Source organism: Ascaphus truei, chromosome 3, assembly GCF_040206685.1.
Source record: "Ascaphus truei isolate aAscTru1 chromosome 3, aAscTru1.hap1, whole genome shotgun sequence".
NCBI lineage: Eukaryota > Metazoa > Chordata > Amphibia > Anura > Ascaphidae > Ascaphus > Ascaphus truei.
In genome coordinates, this window is record NC_134485.1 from 143613795 (window position 1) to 143637849 (window position 24055).

Below are 24055 nucleotides of genomic sequence, written 5' to 3' on the forward strand. Positions count from 1 at the left end.
TTTATAGCTATATTTGTCGCACATTAATACAGGGAAATGTTCTTAAACATATCTTAAGTACCTTCCATGCGGAATGGGCAGTGCACGAACTAAAAGATACAATTGTGCTCACGCAGCGTTGGCGATGACTGGAGCACTCTAGGGTAGCTGCGAGGACTTCGCTACGATCGTGGACATTAGAGAACTCCAAACCGGTCAAAATGGACTAAAAACTACCCCCCCCCCCCCCCCCATATTCCTCCTAGCAGAACCTACAGGCATTCCTCCCCCTATGAAGGATCGGAAGTCTGCGACCCCATTGGTCCCTTCATAAAGCTGCTTCCCTGGTACCGAAAATGAAGATGGCGCCCGTGCTGGCACGCGCATGCACGAGAGCAGGAACAGCCACACCAACAAGGAAAAAACTTTACCGACACAGAGCAGGAACAACAGAAGAAAATACACCCAAAGGCTTTAAAAGATCTTTTTAAAGAGATGCATGATAAAAGTGGCTCTGGACAATGCTGTTGCTAAATTTAAGGCAGGTCTGACTTTCCTGACGGAACGAACTGTGCTGTTAGAAAATAAACTCGAAGCATCCTGAGTCAGGGTCAATGGAAGACGAGCTATTCAGACTTAACGACGAAATCCGGAATCTGACTGACACCGTCGAGGATCTGGAAAATTGGGAAAGGAGGCTAAATCTCAGAATAGGAAAGATTTTGGAAACAGTCGATCCGGGTGAGTTGGAGCCCTATTTAACAAATCTATTTACCCAAATAATGTAGCTTCTAACAAGTGATCTCCATATGGACAGAGCACATCGAGCCCTACACTGGCGACACACTTTATTCGAGCTCGGCTAGTCCCACGAATTCGGGTATACCCGGGTGTATTGAGGTTTGTGACTGTTTTCTGCCCGAGTGCATTGAGTTATTTTCCGGCAGGGATTGAAGCATTTTATTCCCGCTGGCTGCAATACTGCACAGTACATATATATATACTGCATTACAATTCATGAATTTATGCCATCTGGTAGACACGCGAAGCATTGCAGCCTATTAAATCCTAATCATTATCATTTAACAGATCAGCCGCCCATCAGCCAGGCATGAACCCAGGCTGGGAAGGCAAATGCAACGGGGCTTGTCAGAGGTGAGGAGCGGCGCATTCCAGGTATCTGCCAGGTACATACCGGGTATTTGCTCGAATAAAGTGTGTCGGTGCAGTAGGTCAAAGATTTGCGGACCCTCGGAAATGCAGGGATGTAATAGTCAAACTACACTATTACACCACCAAGGAGAAAATAATGAGAGGCTGTAGGAATCAAGAGTGTGTGGACTTTGAAGATTCCAGATCTTCCAAGATCTTCTTTTTGAGATTGTGAATCTGGAAAGAAGCATCAGCCCAGTCACTGCGGTCCTAAGAGACAACGAGATCCGCTATAGATGGACCTTTCCATTCCGTTTAGTTGTAAACAGAGATGGGAAGCAATTCTAGTTAAGATTTCCAGAAGAGGCGGAGAATTTCCTAGGAGCCCTTGGTCTACACAGCCAGCAAACTGCGAAACCGCAACGTTCCCCGAGGCCCAAGAGACCACCGGAAGCTTCAGTGCGGAGCATAAGAGAGGACCGTCTAGAAGCTCCGGATTTCACCCACCCGACCTGACCGAGCTAAAATCTACAGCTGAAGTCAGACTAGCTGGTGGAGGAGGTTGGCGGATCAGAATAAATGACTTAACTTCATTCGCAAAGTTATTTTCGTCAAATGTCTGTGATCACAAATTTTCTAAGGTTTTGTACTATATTCCTACCTATTTTTGTTACAATCCGTGTACCTTAGCGAAAGAGCAAAAATGTTTCATGTAAAAAGTTCAGGCTGCTACTTAAACCAAAGGTATTTTCCAGTTTTTCTAATGCCGTTTCTATAAAATGGGTTGGATTTTGGAGGTAAAGAGATTTGGAGGTTACAGTATGGAGGAGTCCCCCTGCGAAGTTTGGGGTACCCTGGAATCACTGAGGCTTGTGCGCCCCCCATATCTGGGCTTCCTTTAGCCCTTTATTTTGGTCTACACATGGACCAGCAGTTAAAAAGTTTTAGAATGGACAATAGGTCCACCCTCCCCCGATATACCCTTTGTTGTTGTTTTCTGTGTTTGTCTCCCTAATCCCCCCCCCCAGGTACTCCCCCCCAGTGCCACAGATCACTGAGGAGGGTGTGCTTTCCCTCCCTTAAAGCAGACAGTAGTAAGTCTTCAAGCTCAAGTTACGACTTCTTCACACCCACACTCCATTCCACACTTTACGATAAGTAGAGAGCGAGTCTTAATCCGTAACATATGACTACCCAATTACCCATAAAAATTGTCTCTTTAAATGTAAAGGGACTAAACTCAAATAATAAAAGGAGACTAGTCCTGAGAGAATGTAAGAAAATGCAAGCAGATATTTTATTTCTCCAGGAAACTCACTTCAACACCCAGGATCCTCCTAACACTTTTGGGGGTTTATTATTCTTTTTCAAAAAAGAAAAGAGTAGCTGCTATTCTGTTAAAACACGATATCCCATTTCAAACGGAAGAAATTAAAAGGGATAAGGAGGACAGATTTATAATGGTGAGAGGTCTTCTGTCAGGGGTTAGACTAACCTTAGTTCATATATATGCACCCAATGATCAACCAATAGATTTTCTGAAATCAATTTTAGAAGAAATTGGGGATTCCCCCTTGTGAGATATTAGGAGGTGATTTTAATATGACCCTGAACCCCGATTTGGACAGATCCTCATCATCACGACATAAGATAGCAAACGAGGTATTCAGCAAAGCAAAACATTTTAAGAAACGTATAAAATGTATTTATTTAAAAGATTTTACACTTGAAGACGCTTGGAGTATGAAGAACAAAAAACAAAGAGTATACATTTTACTCTCCCCCGCACAATATATATACCAGAATTGATTATATATTTGTCTCTGCGAATCTTTTGGACCAGGTCACCCAAACAAATATAGGCCCTGGTCTGACCACGCTCCAGTGGAAATGATCCTAAAAAAAACTTTTATTAGACCTAAGGTGTTTCAGTGGCGCCTAAATGAGTCGCTTTTTAATCAGACGTGGATCGAGGAACAGATAGAGAACATATCTGTAGACTATTTCAAACTAAATAAAGGCTCAGTCGAAAGCCCGTCCACCCTCTGGTAGGCTCATAAAGACTCCATTAGAAGTCAATGTATCTCAATAGCTTCACAGAGGGAAAAAAGCAAAAAAAATCTTAAACAAGGTAAACTTATGGCTAAATAATTGAACTAGAACAGGAACATAAATCACGTCCTTGCAGGAAGATACAGTATATAAATTTCTTTGCCAGACCAGAGAAGCATTACATAAATTAAGATTGGAAAACACAGATGGACCCATCAGACATTATGATAAAGGTAATAAAGCAGATAAGCTCCTCGCTAGCAAGTTAAGAGGTGTTAAAGCTAAATCGCAAGTCGCAGCGGTATGACGGGGTAATGGGGAAATCACACAATCCTTTTCAAATTCTGAGGAATTCTATAAATATTACAATAATTTATATAATCTCGACTCAGATCCCAATTTTAATAAAACCTCCAGTGAACAAATAGATAGCTATTTACAGGCATGCGAACTCCCAAAGCTGTCTGCGGAAGAATTGAAGGGATTCAATGCCAACATAAATATTACAGAATTAAAAAAGGTTATTAAAGGTTTTAAACCCTCAAAAGCCCCAGGTCTGGATGGGTTCTCAAATCTATACTATTCTAAAAAACATTGGGGAATTTTAGCACCATAGCTTTTAGATATGTTTAATAGTTTTCTATCGGGTTCCCAGATTCCCTCGCAAATTTCAAAAGCAAATTTAGTAGCAATACCGAAGGAAGGAAAAGATCCAATGAGTTGCGCAAGTTACAGACCAATTTCACTTCTTAATACAGACTTAACAATTTATAGTAAAATCCTGGCGAATAGATTAAACCCAATTTTGCCCCGATTAATCCACAATGATCAGGTAGGTTTCATAAGCAAGCGTCAAACCTCAGACAATACAATACAGGCATACCCCGCTTTAAGGACACTCACTTTTAGTACACTCGCGAGTAAGTACATTTCGCTCAATAGGCAAACAGCAGCTCACGCATGCGCCTGTCAGCACGTCCTGAACAGCAATACTGGCTCCCTACCTGTACCGAAGCTGTGCACAAGCGGGGAGGCTATAGAGCCTGTTACACATGCGTTATTTACATCAGTTATGCACGTATATGACAATTGCAGTACAGTACGTGCATCACAAGTGGGAAAAAGGGAGTGCTTCACTTTAAGTACATTTTCACTTTACATACATGCTCCGGTCCCATTGCCTACGTTAATGCGGGGTATGCCTGTACACATAAGATTATCAATAAAATGTATTATGTTCAGTCCTCTAAACCCAAAGCAATGTTACTGAGCTTAGATGCCGAAAAAGCGTTCGATAGAATTAATTGGGATTTTTTTTTAGATAGAACTATGCAGGAGTTTGGCTTCTTTGGCCTATTTTTAAAAGGCGTCCCAGCCTTATATGATGTCCCTACCGCTTCTCTAAAAATGCCAGGGGGGGGGGGGACTAAATAAAATTAAGCTTAGTAATGGTACCAGGCAGGGTTGCCCATTATCTCCTCTGCTCTTTGCATTAACAAATGAGCTGCTTGCAATTAAAATGATGAAAAACCCTAATATTCAGGGTATCAAGATTGGCCAGGAAAAAATCAAATTATCTCCGTTTGCTGACGATATTATTTTAACAATTTCTAACCCTCTGACTTCTCTCCCCAATTTAAAGAGGAGCTCTCTGGGTTCGGTTTGATCTCAGGTTATAAAATTAATTCGGCCAAATCAGAGGCTCTAAATTTAAACTTACGAGACATTTAGATAAAAATAATCAAATTAAATTTCACTTACCATTAGAATAAGGTAAATTCAGTCTTACTCTATGTATTCTCCATTTTATTCTGAGAACAAACATACTAAGATCTTTGTACTGTTTTCATAATGAAGAACTTAAAAAAAATGTTCAGTGACTCAGCATTTGAAGGGAAATGCTTTCTCAAATGAGATACTGTAAGTTGGTTTCACTGCTATAGCTATGGACATCACTGGAGAAACAGTATTATGTGAGCTGCTGGGCATTTCATATTCAGCAGTAACTACGGGACAACTACAAGCGAACAGTCATGTCTTAAAGGCTTGTCTTCAAGTCTATGAAACAATATCACATGTATATTGAATTTTACTGCCATTGCCTCTGCTTTAACTCTCTCTCCCACTCTAACCAGTCAGAAGGTTAACAACGTACAAAAACAGATTTTATTTACATTTCTACAACGAGAACTTAATTTTAAGACCCCGATTTTTACATTGACGTACTGAGGGAAAGTAGTTGAAGATTCCTTAAAAATATCAATGAAAGGAGCTATATACCTCTGCTTAGTCACTGAAACTTTGGAATTGGTGCATCATTCTTTTCTCAGACATATAAACCTCCTATCGTCTAACATAAGTAAAATGTATTAATACAGTATACCTTTTGCTATTGCGCATGGTTTCAATTTGTAGAGCTTTAAACATCTGAGATTATAAACCAATTATTAGACACGATTATGTTTCATGGCTGCTTTGCTTTTACTGCAACTCTAACATGTTCTTAAGTTGGACTGCATCTTCAAAAAACATATTTTATGCTAGTCTGGAGATTATAATTATTCTTGTTTATACTGTGCGGTTTGTCACAGGGACTTTGCGTTGAGTGCACAGCAGATAAACTTCTACTTTTACAGATCTATTACTGCACCATCTGTAATGATTTACTGAGTGTAAAAAGTACAGTACTTGGCCTCACAGTAACATTGATCTTCTTTATGATGCACTGAGCAGCCCTGATGCTTCAGTTCGATACAAGAACACACAAGATGTCACTGATGAACAAACAGTGTATACTTTATGTGAACAAGCAACCAGGGCTTCTTCAGTTCTTTTTTAAATCGTTTCTGTACCTGTTTGGTGCTACAGTAATATCAAGAACTTGAAAGAAAAAATAAAAATAAATGATGTGCTGCCCAACCATTGGCAATGCTAAACAGACTAAATCCGGTTTTATATGATGCAGAAGGCCTTCAAAGCTTTGCCCCATAAACCAAGCTATCGTTAAAGCAACAATAATTGCCCCTCTGCTCCCTTTTATTTTCTTCATACAGAATGGGAACCAGAGGGTCCCAGGAACTAAACCACATTATTTTCAGCGCCAGCGACCCACAATACTTTCTGGGTTTTAAATTTCCAATGTCACGCAGCTAATAGGGAACAGCATGGGTGACATTGTGGCATCCTATTGTCTTCTGTGACACGTTAGCATTTAACCACCATTTTATTTCCCCTGGTTGGGACTGAAACGTCAGTAGGAATAGTAGAAGTGTGTGTATATGTATAACACACACACACACACACACACACACGTTCTTGTATAGCGCTGCTAGTTTTACATAGCGCTTTCCAGAGACATTTTGCAGGCACAGGTCCCTGTCCCGTGGAGCTTACAATCAGTTTTTTGTGCCTGAGGTACAGGGAGATAAAGTGACTTGTCCAAGGTCACAAGGAGCCGACACCGGGAATTGGACCAGGTTCTCCTGCTTCAAAACTCTGTGTCAGTCAGTGTTTTTACTCACTAAGCCACTCCATCTCTGAATATGTATAGCCGGGCTATCCACTTGTTCAGTTCAGTGCTTATATGCTCCCTCACAGCCAACCCCCATACCAACGGATTAGTTGCCTCAGACGAGGATCAAAACTTTCAGCTGACATCAGACTGAATGATCAGATAACACTTATGCGGCCAATTATACACACAAATGGAAATCTAAACTTGGCAGGAGAACAACACAATCACTTTCTGACGCTTCATACATTAAAGCTGCAGTTACTCCTACCAAACCTCCCCTGGAGCTAGCTGTATTTTCTCATCATCTAAGTAGAATTATCAAACTATATCAAAATAGTTCTTTTGAATCTATTTTAATCACTGTCTCAAAGCTGATTTTGCCCAGCTCTCATGAACAAATGTTATTGGGGGAGGTCAGATTATTATTTTTATTATGCAGTGTCAACTACATACACAGAATATGCACATATAACCAAAATCAGTCATGTAAGATCTACGTACAATTATCACTGAAGAGATAACATTTCATAACTGTAGAAGATCAAATGAATTGCTTAAAGCTGCAGACCAAGCAATATCCTACAGGGTTTTTTTTTTTTTTTTAATAAATCAGTTCTTTACTATGAGAAAATATTTGTGACATTTTAAAAAAAATACAATAAAACAACTATAAATTACATTTTTAATGCATTATAATGTAACAAGCATTTTTGTTTCTATAGCAACCATTTACAAAGTCCCACCCCCTTCCTCTTCTGAAACAGGCTCTGGCACAGCCCTTTTTGAGCCCTGCCCTCTCTCTAGCAGTGAACAAATTCTTTCTAGTGACTGCCGGGACACATGATATTCCTCAGAGAACTTTGCATCTTTGATCCTCTTCTGCTGCGCTGACAGCCATTTAGTGAACCTCTGAGCCAAATCTTTACCGATCGATCGGCAATTTTGCTAATTAATTATCATTGTGTGGGGTTGTACTGATGCACATATTAAAGAAGGATTTTTTATTATTATTATTTTTTTTTTTTTTTTAAACTGGCAGCTTTAAGATATAAATACAGCAGAAATAAAACTGGCTCAAGCTAGGGCTTCCCATTCCAAAGGCCAATATTTTAAACAGTAGACTCTTCTTTCTTCCAGTTACATACCTCATCTCAATTCCTGACTTCTGCATAAAATTAACTCAGAGTAACAGATACAGCATAAGATAGCCGACATAGGGAAACATTTTTTTTTAAGGAATAAATTTGCAACATGAACCAATTATTTGGGGTAAGTCACATTAACTGTAAAGCAGTTTAATTTCTACGATCAATGGTATATAGCAAACTATTCAAGAGTACTTTCTGTGTATTCCAATAACCCCTTTTCTGCCACATTGACCTGTTGCTTTTGTAACCTATACACTGAGCACTCTGTAAGTGAAGTAGTTAAAGAATTGTCTTCTGTTCCAGATCCTCAAATCATGATCTCTGTTTCTATGGACCCGAACTGGTATGAATGGCTAAGGTTTAGCTATATATGCTAGTTGGCCAAGTATGTTTGCAATCTGGTTCCTATAACCACTCTCAAAAAATAAAAAATTATTCACTTTTACTGACAGTGAACACAGTTAGTATTTATGTATGTATGGGAATTTCTCCATATAGATCTGCAGTGAAAAGATTCCATTTACAAACAAGATCAGACTATAAAATGTAAATTAGTACAGAACAAAAGTAAAGTTTACAGATAAACAATATTTATTTCATGTCTGCTGTGACGCATCTGTAGGAAATCCCACTTCTACAAGCTGAAACAAAATAGGCCACTTTCCCCTTCCGAAGAGGTTTTCTGTCAATGACAAGTTTTCGAAGTTTGTCTTCACCTTGATTTAACTCATGTAGCACTGAACCTTTAAGACAAGGCAATATAAAAGCAGACAGCTAGCTTGATCTCAGTATATATGTGATACACCTCTCCTCTTCCTGTTAAATTACCTTAGTTCTACACTGATGTGTTTAAAAAAAGAAATGGATTTTTAAAGTGCAGACATTGCAAGTTAACTTCTTTTTATAAGAACTGGGAGTTATGGAACAGACTGTGGACAAGCAAGACATACGTGCCAAATAAATTCACATTAATGACTCACCAAATTATTTGGGAAGGTTTCCATTTGATGGAAAATGTTTAATGTTGTCATCAAATGAAGGACAAGCACTCTGGATGATGCCAAAGTCTTAACACGGAGTTCACGTGGGATATAATTTAAAAATATACAAAGCAGCAGGGCCACTTTATTTTAAGTGACTAAGTAGGCAGTACTACGGTCAACCAGGGTACCACTTTAAACTTTTGCCTCAAGAAAAACAGGCCGACACCATGCAACCTTTCACTAACAGACTCAGAGCTACTGTATGTAAGGGGCACTTGGTTTAACAAAATGCCACCTGGAACTTTCAATTGGAAAAATGCGAATGCTTTTATTGGATAAAAAAGCAATTCTTATCCCCCCCCCCCCCTCGTTTTTGGTTTATTAATTACCTGAACTAAGGGGAGAGTGTCTTCCAGAGCCAATCTGTGGATCCACGACACAAACAATTACAAATATAGCTACACGGTGACCAATAGAAAGTTGTGACATCATTTGCCAATGCTTTGCAGCTCCCTATTGGCCACCAAAGTAAGGCTGACCCTGGGAGCCATATTGAGTCCACCGACTAATTATTCTCAAAAAATAATTGCCTCCCAAATGACGAGTAATAATTATTTAATTTTTTTTAATAGATAAAGGGTACAGATTGCTGCTTCAACTTAAGAGGTAAAAAATAAATAAGGTTTTATTTGTGAAATATTAGGCTGTCTTACAAATCTACAGAGATTATAGTTTCTCTAAGAAAAGCAGAAGAGTGTTAGTGAGAAGAACCAGTAGGTGTCAAAAGGGATCACTAAACAACCACTACACAACAAGAACAGCCTGTCCTAAGCAAGAACTAAGGCTGAGGCCATGCTAGGCGCTCGCAACGGAGCGCGTGCCATCGCCCGCACCTGCAGCAGACGCGATTTGTGGCCTAAGAGGAGACGCGATGGGGGTGTGTGGCCGTGACATCACGGAGCTGGTTCACCCTCATTGGCTGTACCGCTCACATGACCCAATGGTCGCGAGACAAAATCCCAACATTTTGTCTTGGGAAAATCCAGCCGCGTCATCGCTCATGTGCACGTGCAAGCGGCGCTCTATGGACGTCCGCATTGAATGCCCGTGTTTTTTTGCGGCACGCGCGCCGTTGCACTTACCATAGATGCGGCCCAAGAGGAAAATAAATATAGATATGGTAAAATAGGTAAAGATACAAGAACTTTGATACTTTTACATACAGTAGTTCCGCACTTTATTAAAGTGGTGCAGAATAAAAAAAATAGGCAATACACACATTAAATATTTTCTATAGTACAGTGTATTAGATAACACTAGATTTAGGAACATGTTCTATATGAGGCTGGAATGCAGGTTTTTCCATTGCTTCTGTCCTTTCGGTTAACCGTTTCATTAGTTTCAAGGTTGACAAGCAATATTTACACAGCCATGAGAAGCTTTTGCAGCAGCATAGTGGTCCATCTCTAAAGGACAGGTTAAAATATCCCTACCTAGTCACCGGACTGAAAATAAAACCCTGCTAGTATGAGAAGTCTCATGACAAACATGCATTAGCCTGGCAGCCATCCAACTCTGAACAGAGTGAAAATGCTGCCACTCACTAAACACTGTGAGGTGGAAAACAGCTAAGAGAGTTGCAGGTGCAGAGATTCCATTTCAATCAATCTCATCAGATACTCTGAAGGTCAGCTTGCAGCCGGAAAAGCCAATTCAACGGGGGGAGGCTAAGTAACGCACTGGGCTTTGAATATTTCAAACACAAGCTTGCATTCATGGGTCCAAGTTGCATGAAATAAATATGAATTAAGTGCATCATTATAACCATGATTGTTTCTGCTTTTCACCCCCTTCCAAGACCGGAAAAGCAGTGACAGATCAAAATAATAACATTTTTGTCTTATGTAGTGGTGACAATGCACTAAGTCATGTGTATTGACGTTTGCAGTCCTTGCCCTAAAGAGTTTACAATCTAATTTGGTAACAGAAAGGAAGATAAAGTCATTTGCCTAAGGCCACAAAGAGAGCTGACACTGGGATTCAAACCGGTTTCATTTGCTTCAAAAGACAATGACAGCATCATTACCACAGAGCTACTCCTTCAGCCCACAATGTGAATTCCATATTCTCCAATAGCCTCAATTTCACATATTAACAGTCATGTATTTATTTAGCACTTTCAATATATGCTCGCAACGTACAATAGACCACACCAGGGGAAGCCAACTCCAGTCCCCAACAGCTACCAACAGGTCAGGTTTTCAGCATACACCTGCTTCAGTACAGGTGAAAAATCAGTGGCTCAGTCGAAGACTGCACCACCTGTGCTGAAGCAGGGATATCCTGACCTGTTCATAGCTCTCGAGGACAGGAGTTGGCTACCCCTGGACCAGATCCTCTGGTTTAACTTTTCACGTCATTGTGAAGAACACAGTTGATTTTTCACAACAACATAGTGATATAGTAGATGAGGTTGAAAAAGACATACGTCCATCAAGTGCAACCTATGCTAAATTTAGACGACAGATACTTTATCCTATATCCGTATTTACAGCATATTGATCCAGAGGAAGGCAAACAAAAAACCCCAGTGAAATATCATCCACTGATCTCTCATAAGGGGAAAAATAAATTCCTTCCCGACTCCAAGAATTGGCAATTACTCCCTGGATCAACATCCTTCCCATGTTTACTTATTTGGTATATATCTGTATATCTTCCCTTTCTAAAAAAAAAAGTTCTTCGTTAAAAATCCATTACTATAGCGTTGGTTATACTAATCTCACTGCGGCTAGCACTTTACATGGAAACATAACATAGCATTTGTGCTGGTTCAGCACTGCAGCTTTTCTTTAAGACAACTCATGCTATTACTTAGTTCATGACATGGAAGTCTTAGGGCAGGCGTGCGCAATCTTTTCCCCCTGCGCCTCCCTGCCTGCTCGTGCCCTCCCCCCCCCTCTGCTCCAGCGTCGAATGACACGGCAGCGTCATGTGACGTCAAGTTGCCATGGCAACGTCGCGTGACCCCGAAGCGTAATTTGACGTTGGGTTACCATGACGACGTGTCGCTGGAAGCCAAGGTAAGTTCGTTACAGAGGCCTTGAGCGGTCCCCTGGCATTTCATTTAAATGCCTTGGGGGAGAACACTGGAACTCTGTAACTTGCAAACCCCCCCACCCCCCCTCCCACAAAAAAATATCTCACGCCCCCCAGTTTGCACATACCTGTTTTAGGGGGTATGAACACCGTGTTCATACAAAAGAAGCACAAACTTTAAAAAAAAAAAATCTATCCACAAAATGTGTGTGTGCTGAGATTTACCCTTTATATTAAAAGATGGAAGCTTTCTTTTAAGACGTGCTTTAACTGCAGACAATTTCCACGTTATCACTTGCTTCCATTAATTACATGTATGCGCAATCCCAACATTATGTAACCTTCTAAGATGTATAGCTACAGGTCAGAAAGCATGAAAATGCAAATAACAGGCCTTTCAAGACAGATATCTAAAGCAGTGTATGGAGGCAGCTTTGACTCTCCCAGAAAATACAACACTGTGCATTGAAATATGTTCCGCAGCGTAGTTGCTGTAAGCTTAAGGGAATTCTCATAGCACAATCAATCTTGGAGGAAACAAGAGTCCTTCCAAGCAAACTTGGTCATTTAAAAAAAGGAAAAGCTAGTTTATGAGAACAAAACCAATGATCAACAAATTGTATTAAAAAATATATATATTGTATAGTATGATCCTTTTTAACTAGATAGTCTTTGATTATACTAGAGGTCATTTTGTACTATTGTAATGTCTAATTGTATACAACATATTATAATTTCTCTGCTTCAACGTCAGTGTAATTATTTTCAGACCCGGTGCCTTTATTCACTCAGCCACTATTTTCCTCATTATCTCTCTCTTTATTTTTATAAATAAACAAACAGTCTTATTTATGAATGTTGTCGAACACCTGAAAAGCTGAACCAGAAACTTGCAGCTTTGTAACTAGCACAGTCGGTAATGTAATATACATTATACGGTCAAACTTACCTGGACATCATAAAGGGCCACAATATTTTCATGCTGCAACTCCTAGAAAAAATCAAAATAATAGTGTTTTAATGTGCTGGGTGTCACCAACTGCATTTGTAGCCAACAATAATAAAACGGACAATAATATATTGTTACGGTATCTGCTTATTTGTGTACTGTCCTGCAAATCACACGTCTCTATATACCTACATTTCTTGATGCCATTTTTTACCATGCATAGTTTTTTATGACCAGAAACAAGAACACCCTTATGTAAATCTAATGTGTTCAAAAGGATGAGTTGGTGCAATGTGCAAGTGAGTTACCAGCTAAAGTTATACAAACAGAAAAAGGACACACTGCATATCCCTAGTGGGGAATCTAGACATTTGGCAGATATATACATGTATTGTGTCCACTGCAATTCTTTGGGGGTTTAAAAAATAGATATACATTTTGAGGAAATAAATATTTTTCTTTTGGGTGCTCTGCTTTGGTGCAACCACTCATATCTACACCCTGATATTTCTAAAATAGCAAACCAGTATTGCAGGAAAGGCAGTGAACAAGATATGAGCTAGACCTTCTATGTATCTTTGAGATAAGATGTGTGTACACGAGTTTACTTCATGCAATAGGAATCCCCTAGGATTCACCAATTTTCTGAGATACTATACCAGAAACGTTCATGTCTGGAGCTGACAAGTCCCTAAACCCAACTAACAAGAGGAAGCTTTCAAAGCACCACGTGGTGGCAATTAGGCTGAGAAAAAGTAAGAATTATGAACAAACAGTAGATTACAGCCTTGAAGTTTTGGAGCCATCAGAATCTGTTAAAGTTCAAATGATTGTATGTATTTAATCATATAGATCAGCATTTCATACAGTATGTAGGATCCACATGAAATATGTTACAAACGCCACACCTGTGTGCACGTCACTTGTGTATGTGAAAGCGGTCAAAACATCCAGATGACTTACTTACCTACCTGCAGGGCACTAAAATTGAGCAATATCTGCCCCCCCAAAAATGTTCCGCACGCGTCAATACGCTGCCCGCTTACTAGAAAAATATGTAATTAACACAAAAACTCAATTTAGCAAAATGTGCAAAAAAAATAATGTGGTTAATCTCTTCAAAAGGTACCAGTTCAATTAGAGCCCAAAGATGGTACTTCTAAAATTTTATTTTTAATACACGAAAAGTGGTACGGTGCTTGTTAAAAGAAAAGGAATGTTACAAAGACATACAACTCATAAATGTAGTTTCATTAAGTCAAATGATAAAAGGAGAGCCGAAGGCTGAGCTCAAACAGAAAGCTACCTTGCTGCACATCCGCGCGTCCGTCTGCTGAGCGATGTGTGCTCACCCCCCAGCAGACAGAATGACACGATTGGAGGCGGGACTTTAAAAAACAAAAAAAAATTAAGTGTTTGTGATTGGCTGGCGAAGTACACGTGATGTGGCTGCCGCTTGACATTACAACTTCAGTTGTCTCCTTCAAGTGCAGTGGTATCAACGCTGTACTTCGCCGCCGGGGGTCGTTTTCAGTGTGCCACTCTTCCGCTCTTGACCCTAAAAACAACAAAATCCAGACACGACTGAAGTAACTAAACGTAACCCAACTAATTTCCCAACCTACATGGACAAACCTAAAATCGTACAACCATTCCTTGCTAGACTGGATTCTCTGCTCTAGTCCCAGCAGAATCCAATCCTCTGCCATCCTACCTGCCATTTTCAGTGACCATGCAATAGTGTACTTTGTAAGGAAAATCAGACCACCCAAATCAAGCCCTAAAGTTCTCCTCACTAGAACATTTTAGAAACTTTAACCCACAGCAGTTTCTGGCTGATATTAACAACTGTCCTTGGTACAGAATCGACTTAATACCTGACCCCCCGATTCTGCGCTCGATTATTTCCAATCAGGGATACCCATGCTCCACTACACAGAATAAGAGTACGGGGCCCACCTTGCGTGGGTTACAACTGACCGTATAGCGCTCTACCATTTCAGGGATGCCTTGTGTAAACCTTATAAAGTAACTGGCACTACCAAGGATCTTAACTACATGCCTGCGGAATACATGCACAAGCCAAACAAGACATGCAAAAGCCCAATATTACACTGACAATCTTCAATATAATCCATCAAATCTAGGTAACTTCTGGAAGGTCATCAACAATATATTTCAGCCTTCTAGCAATCAACAATCATTTTATATCATCATTAAGGATGGTATTTCTCTGACAAATCGCACTGACATTGCAAACGCATTCAATGAATATTTTGTGGGGTGTCCTACTTGCAAATTAGCAAAATCATATCCCGAAGCTCAATCTGGGAGAACCCCTATAGCCCCACCCTCTCCCAACACTGCCCACAATTTTCAATTTGTCCCAGTATCTGGAGAGGACATTATACAAGTGCTCCTCAAATTAAACCCAAGCAGCCAATGTGGATCTGACCTGCTGCAATCACAGTTCCTACGACTTGGTGCCCCAGTCATTGTCAAACCGCTTGCTTCCCTAATCAACTCTATTTGGTCTGTAGGCCATATCCCTAAGATCTGGAAAAATGCCAAAGTTGTCCCAATCTTCAAAAATGAGGACAAAAACACTGTTGCAAACTACAGGCCAATCACTCTTCTCCCAATATTGTCCAAAGTCATGGAAAAATGTGTTCACTCCCAATTATGCAATTACTATACCAATACAAATTTCCCTAGCCAATTCTAATCTGGCTTTCACCCCAAACACTCCACAGTAACTACCCTCCTAAAAGTTTGAACTGAGAGCCAGTGTGGAATGGAACTCGGACAACTGACTAGTGCAATATTCTTAGATTTTGCAAAGGCTTTTGATACTGTTGATCATGTTATCTTGCTAAACAAACTTCAGTGCTCTGGAATAGGGAAACAGGCTTTAAACTGGTTTCACTCATACCTTTCGGGTAGATCCCACCATGTGTATATCTCGGGTTCTAGCTCCAACCCTTTTCAGTCTTCATCAATGATCTACCTAGTTTGTCGTGGGGCTTCAATGCACATGTATGCGGATGACAAACTTATGCATACAGCCGTAGCCGCTCTGACCTTGAACACATACTTCACTCTGATTTTTTGAAAACTGGATTTCCCAAAACAAACTGTTTTTAAACACTGACAAGACTATAACTATGGTATTCGGGACCAAGGCTAAATTTCTAAAGCTAACAATGACAGAGCTACAGATCAGAACCAACTCTAATACCATCCTAACCCCTGTCACTACTTTAAAATATCTGAGCATATGGTTTGACTCCCACTAAACATTTGGGTTGCATTTACAGCCTGACATCCAAAACCTATGCCAAACTAGGTGTACTTTATAGGACTAAATCCTTCCTAAACACACTAGTCAGAAAGCGCATCACACAGCAGATGCTAATGCCAATGATAGACTATATGAACATAGTATATGGCACAGCACCCCAAACTCACCTTAGCAAACTAGACACCCTCTACAATTCAATATGCCGCCTTGTCCTCCAATGTAACAACACACATCACTGCGAAATGCTCAAAGAACTAGATTGGCCATCACTTGAGTCTAGGTGCAAAGTTCATCTCTACCGTCCTGCCTTCAAATACTTGTTGGGCAAACTACCCCCGTATCTGAACAAGCTCCTCACCCCTACCACACGCAGCACTTATCACATGAGATCTGACTCCAAGGGACTTTTCATGGTCCTGACGTTCAACAAAGTACCCGGCCGCTCCTCCTCCTTTTACCATGCACCTCACCAACTGGAATAATCTACCTGAGACACTCAAAGCCGCCACCACTCTAAGTTCTTTCAAAACTATAAACTTGTCTCAGATTTTAATGTGGTCTGTAACTGTTGCATACACCTAAACTTATTTTATCTTTAACTGTTCATGCAATGTCTTCATATATAATGTATAACCCTGTTCACCTAATGTACCCATGTATTTGTAAGCAAGTATCTATCATAACTCTGTGACCAGAACATACTTGAAAACGAGGTAACTCTCAATTTCTTGGTAAAACATTTTATAAATAAATAACATATAAGTACACAATTCTAATTGTCAAAGTTTAGTGCTAATTTTAGTTATATTTTATGTGTGTCTATACAGGTATTAAATGCAACATGATCATTCTTAAGTGCGGCTAAATGTTTCCATCCAAACATGAAATACTGCCTTGCTCAGCCTGCCCACTGCAGATCTGAATGTGCTCAGGCTTCAGGTTCTGGTGTCATTAAGCCAGGACTCCTGGGTCTCTATGGAAAGGACACAAAGCTTGGAATGCAAAAGGACTTTCCAGAGTCCTGAAATAAGAGCTGGCCGCTCTTACCAGTTCATTGCATAACTCCACGTGCTTCAAAACAGCTTGGAATATATATGGGATGACTCCCGTATTCTGTTTAATGTGCTCATTCTTGCTGCCCTCGTGTCAAAGAAACAAAATGTCTGGAAGGCATCACTCACATGTAAGATACAGAGTTGGCTGGTTGGCCTTATATGTACCAATAATAAACATAAGTAAGCCATTTCCAGGCAATTACTATACAGCTGTATAGATTTTGCAAAAAGGTCACTGCTTAAATCTGCAGTCTGTGCTGTTCATCATCTTGTTTTTAAAAAGTTAATGACTTTAAAATGAGAACTATTCTTGCTCTTTTCAATGCTGTTTTTATTGTTTAAATACGATACTCCGTTCAGGAAAGTAAATTAGTAAACATGGGAAGGATGTTGATCCAGTGAGAAATCTGATTGCAATTATTTGGAGTCGGGAAGGAATTACATGTTTTCCCTTTATGACAAATCACTGAATAATGTTTCACAAGGGTTTTTTGTTTGCCTTACTCTGAATCAAAATACTGTAAATACAAATATAGGATAAATATCTGTCATCTAAATTTAGCATAGGTTGAACTTGATGGACGTATGTCTTTTTTCAACCTCATCTACTATGTTAGCATTTGAAATATTAAGTGTCCAAGAGGTTTAAATGGAGCTCTCCCCGAAACCCATTGAAACCTCAGGAGCTAGATATATTTTTAACACTAAAAATGTTTATTATTTTTAACCTGTAGTGTGCCCTTATGTCATACGTAGAAGGTCATGGGCCCTGGCATGTCAGAGGCCCTTATGACGTGCCAGGTTTATCATGTGGAAATGTCTGTTTTCCAGTAGCTGATCGAGCAGGTGATTGGCCCGATAGAAAGTGAAGTGGAGCCCCCCTGGGGCGGTGGCGATCATGTGCTGCTGAAGCGATGACATGATTTCAGAAGCCGGAAGCCCAGTGGCACTCTGGTGCTGCCAGATCTCAGGCAAAGAAAAGGTTACAAAATAAAAAATATCAGGACATGCTTAGGGGGCAAAATGCTAACATTATACGAGTTAATCCCATACTGTATAGGCTTCTGGAGGGGATTTCTGCTTTAATGGTATTGCCTAAAAACAAGTTAAAGGTCAGAAGTCAAGACTTTTTTTTTTTAGTTTGTACAATTGTTTTATTAGAATATCACGTGAAGATTGTTTTATTAGAATATCACGTGAAGATTTAAGGCATCATAATTTAAGAAAAAATAAACTTGTAAGTTTACTGTTGGATTTTTCAGAAATCAAACCGTAGATTATTTTTTACATGGGTGGGAAGCAGGGAGTCTCCGGACCTTAGCCACATTCATTTCAGCACCTTCGAACCCCTAGTTTCCGAGATACATACCTGTAAATATTGTGCCGGTACACACCCCTCCCAAAACAATTGCGGTTTACATCTCTCGCAGGGAAATTGGAAGTGACAAGGTCATTCACTGCATCTTCCTATCACCCGCCTAACGCAGAGAATGTAGAGCCAGGAAGTACTGGCGCTAACATTCCCGGTCTGTATCACCAGAACCAGAGGGTCCCCCGGAGTTGAAATAAATGCGGCTCAACTCCATGAACCACCTACTTCCCACCCAACAATTTCGTCCAACACTGTGGTTTGAAATGTGTCACAATAGTGTACTCTAAAAAATTGTATTTTCTCCTGCAAATATACATTTTCTCATTTATTTGTGAAGTCTATTATAGCACCTTTAAAAGCTACATAAATGGCATAAATCCTGAAATTATGTTGGAAACGTAAAAAAATAAAAATAAAAAACTGATGTATGCATGGTGTCTATTTTAATCAGAAAACAAAATATGAAATAAATCAGTTTCCCAGAAAGCAAATAAGTACATTTAGCATCATACAGATTTCAGCCAGAGTATTAAAAAAAATGATGATGACACAATAGAAGCAAAAATAAGGCATGTGATATTCCCATTTTCTCACACTCTAAGGGATCATAATACGATCATATGATGTGCTGTCATTGGGAGAAACAGAAAGATTAAAAACATGCTTTGCATTGTTATTTTAATAGACATGTACAGAAAATGTGCTTCACTAAATGTATAAAATGAACATTTATTTAGCCGCACAGAAATCAATTGATCTTAAAAAGAGTTGAGATATGTCAAATTACTTTTTACATCTAGGCTTAAACAATGAACAACTGAATGGGGAAGTAGCAGTCTACAAACATTTAACAGAAAATAAACAGGCAATTTTAGCCCAAGAAATATTATCCCACATCCAAGTTTCCCTTTGACATGATACCTACATCAATATTCACAAATTTGTTTTATGCTTCTCAGGCAGTGAATAGAATTTTACTGTCTTACAAACTGCCTTTATTTCTTTATTTAATATGCATTACATATTCCATTGACAAATCTCTCTTTTGTTTTCAACAAAATACCTTCTGCTGGGCTTTTTTACATATCACCACCACTGTGAATTTTATAAGAAATGCCATACAACTATGCCCAAATCACAACTATTTGTAGAAACATTGCTCATTGGATATCTTTATGATCTAGCCATCAACATAAGCAGTGAGTATTGTACATTCACGGGAATACATTGTTCTTGTAGTTAGGCATTTGGAAATTAATTTGGAAAGCTATATGTCTAATATCATAACATATGTCTGAGTGCTTCCACTTGATAGCATTTGAGACGTTTTTTTCAATAGTCAAGAGTTCCAGCACAACAGCAACCAAATATTAGTATGCTGGTCCAACACAGACATGTCTTAGGCCGTGCCTATAGTGCCGTCAATGGCGACACGGCGGGTGACGTCACCCTTCGCCACCATGAAAGTTATGTTTCACCGGGCGGCGGGGTCGCGGGATTCCGGCAATTTGATTTGTTCAAGGGCCGTCACATGATGCGACAGCCCTTCAAAAATAAAATTTTGCCGGCTTCCAGTTTCCACGACATCGCTCCGTCGCACGCACTATAAGCGCACGCGGCGGCGGCAATGTATTTGTTTTCGGGCGACGTCGCATCGCCGGCATTATAAGCGCGGCCTTAGGCTACGCTTATAGTGACAGTGACATCAGGCTGCGGTCGCTGGAAAAATCAAATTGAGATGACTTCCAGCGATCGCGACCAAGCCGTCGCGTCGCGCTTACTATAAGCGCACGCGATGGCGGCAATGCATTTGTTTTGACGCAACGTTGCGTCTGTCGCTATAAGTGCAGCCTTAGGCTGAGTCCATGGTCAGCGCTTAGGCGCTGACCCGTGCTGACGCTTGTCAGTGAGCCCCTGCAGCCGCAATGAGAGCGGCTTTAGCAAGGACTCGCGCACGCTTCCGCAGGCGTGCGGTGGCGTAGCACTTAAATTCTTTTTAGTTTTGGCGCTCACGGAAGCGCAGGGCCGGTCACGTGAGTGGTTCGCCCAATGAGGGTGAACCAGCTCCGTGACATCACTGGCCCGCCCCCCGACACTCCAGTGGACAGTGCGCGAACTAAGGCCAGGGAAAGCACCCGCTTTTCCTCAGCCTCAGCGCACCTCCGCACGGCTGGAGTCACCATTGACTCAGCCTTAGCAGTCGGCCATGATTGCTGCTTGCTTGCGGAAGCAATTAGCAATTGGAGCGGCTTTAGTAGGGGCTCACCTGCGCTTCCGCGCGTTTGCGGAAGCGCAGGTCTTAGGGGAATTTAAAATTCCCCTGCTTGCCGGCGAGACAGGACGGTCACGTGAGCGGTTCGCCGAATGAGGGCGAACCAGCTCCGTGACGTCACTGGCCCGCCCCCGGCCAGTGACGCGCCCGCCCCCTGACGGCCTGCTGAGAGCGCGTGCGGTAAGCAACCGCAAGGCCAGGGAAAGCACCCACTTTCCCTGAGCCTCATCGCGCCTCAGCGAGCAAGCAGGGAGCATGGACTCGGCCTAAGTCTTAATTAGAGCATGCATCAACTATTTACTTTGTGAATGTTATCCTAGTAATGTTATTCTTACTGACCAGCCAATGAAGAGAATTTTTGCAGGAACCTGCAAGATTCCAGCAGTTTGATACAAATTCACTCACTTGAAGGGCAACTTAAAATAGATCGCACAGTCACGAAGTCAGAGCAGGGCACTGCATTTTATAAAGAGGTTAACAGATGGGTTCAACCAGAAATAGTGATGGTGTATTAGATATGGGGTCCTTGCATGAATTATCAATGTTTAAGAGGTTCTTATAACCTAAAAAAACAGGGTTGAGAAGTCAAGCAGAGAACAAAAGTGATTTATATAAAATGACAAAAGATTAGCGAATTTTTGTTTTTCCCATTGTATTTATATGGAGACCCAGCCAATCTGGTCAAGTTGCTTTGTTTTCCTTTAACTCTGACATCACATAAATTAGATAACATGTTAAATGGTTGAGTTGTTTCAAAATCTTAATATATAAAATCGAAAGGTTAGTGCTATCTGCGGTGAATCTGATTGGGCGTCAGCCTCTGGCCAATCAGATTGGTGGGTCTGACGTCACCCAACTGCCACTGTCTTCCCCCTCAGCCACACACATACACACACACACACACACACACACACACACACACACACCTCTCCCCCCCCCCCCATCACATTCACCTCCCTCCCTGGCGCTCCACTCACCTCCCTCCCCGGCGCTCCACTCACCTCCCTCCCCGGCAGGGGGAACAGGCAGTGGCAGGGCAGGCTGCAGCTGCCTCGCAGCGCCGAGTGCCCAAGATGGCGGCGCACGGAAGGACCCCCTTCCTCCCTCGCGGCGCCCGGAAGTAGAGGTAGGTGTGTCTGTGTGTCCCTGCCCATGCGGGAGTTGCAGGGGCGTTGCGCTGCCCCCGGGGGGGCGGGTGATGTGTCCCCCTTCTGCCCGATCACGGTGGCTGCTTCCCTGCCAGTGGGCGCCGCCACTGCTCCCTTCACCTCACAGACCTCAGGGGCGCCACAGCCGCACCACCCTCTCCCGCCTCCTTACCACCCTCTTACACACCTGAAACACACCTCGGCGCGCACTTCACCCTCGCCGCGCCCTTAACATGCCGGTGGGGGGAGCAGAGCAGTGGCGGCCGCAGCGGGGCTGACTGTCGTCACTCTCCCCCCCCCCCGGTGCCTCCCACACACCCTGCCGCCTCCCCAAGGGTTCCTCTCCGTGTGAGGTGGGGGGGATGCCCAACCGGCCTGCCCTCTAGCTTCATGCCGTGGCATGACATATGGGGGATGCAGGGGGGGGGGAATGCCGGCCCGCCCGCTATCTTCAGGCCGCTGCCTCCGGTATGGGGGGGGGAGGGGTAAATGCCACCCAGTCACTCACCCACCCAGTCACTCACTCCTCACCCACCCAGTCACTAACTCACTCACCCACCCAGTCACTAACTCACTCAACCACCCACCCAGTCACTAACTCACCAACCCACTAACTCACTCACCCAGTCACTAACTCACCCAGTCACTCACTCCTCCCCCACCCAGTCACTCACCCACCCAGTCACTAACTCACCCACTCACCCACCCATTCACTAACTCACTCACCCACCCACCCACTAACTCACCCACCCAGTCACTAACTCACCCACCCGCCCAGTCACTAACTCACCCACTCACCCACCCAGTCACTAACTCACCCACCCACCCAGTCACTAACTCACCCACCCACACACCCAGTCCCTAACTCACCCACCCACCCCGTCACTAACTCACCCACCCACCCCGTCACTAACTCACCCACCCAGTCACTAACTCACCCACCCAGTCACTAACTCACCCACCCAGTCACTAACTCACCCACCCAGTCACTAACTCACCCACCCACCCAGTCACTAACTTACCCACCCACCCAGTCACTAATTCACCCACCCACCCAGTCACTAACTCACCCACCCAGTCACTAACTCACCCACCCAGTCACTAACTCACCCACCCAGTCACTAACTCACCCACCCAGTCACTAACTCACCCACCCAGTCACTAACTCACCCACCCAGTCACTAACTCACAGGTCACTAACTCACCCAACCACCCACCCAGTCACTAACTCACCCACCCACCCAGTCACTAACTCACCCACCCACCCAGTCACTAACTCACCCACCCAGTCACTAACTCACCCAGTCACTCACCCACACACCCAGTCACTAAGTCAAAGTCAATAACTCACCCACCCAGTCACTAACTCACCCACCCAGTCACTAACTCACCCACCCAGTCACTAACTCACCTACCCACCCAGTCACTAACTCACATACCCACCCAGTCACTCACCCACCCACCCACCCAGTCACTAACTCATCCACCCACCCAGTCACTAACTCACGTACCCACCCAGTCACTAACTCACCCACCCACCCAGTCACTAACTCACCCACCCACCCAGTCACTAACTCACCCACCTAGTCACTAACTCACCCACCCAGTCACTAACTCACCCACCCAGTCACTAACTCACCCACCCAGTCACTAACTCACCCACCCAGTCACTAACTCACCCACCCAGTCACTAACTCACTCACCCAGTCACCAACTCACTCACCCAGTCACTAACTCACTCCCCCAGTCACTAACTCACTCACCCAGTCACTAACTCACTCACCCACCCACCCAGTCACTAACTCACTCACCCACCCAGTCACTAACTCACCCAAGTCACTAACTCACCCACCCAGTCACTAACTCACTCACCCACCCACCCAGTCACTAACTCACTCACCCACCCACTAACTCAACCCAGTCACTAACTCACTCACCCACCCAGTCACTAACTCACCCACCCAGTCACTAACTCACTCACCCACCACCCAGTCACTAACTCACTCACCCACCCACCCAGTCACTAACTCA

The 24055-nt window shown here is 42.4% G+C and overlaps 1 protein-coding gene across 3 annotated transcripts in view; it reads right to left on the reverse strand.

The window, feature by feature from the left end:
- ULK2 (unc-51 like autophagy activating kinase 2) overlaps window positions 1-24055 on the reverse strand; it is a 148106-nt gene that overhangs the window by 105854 nt on the left and 18197 nt on the right. For all 3 annotated transcript variants that reach the window (XM_075589603.1, XM_075589602.1, XM_075589601.1), the window contains exon 3: window positions 12877-12918. In XM_075589603.1, coding sequence (XP_075445718.1) covers window positions 12877-12918 — 42 coding nt within the window. The remainder of the gene's footprint in view (window positions 1-12876; window positions 12919-24055) is intronic.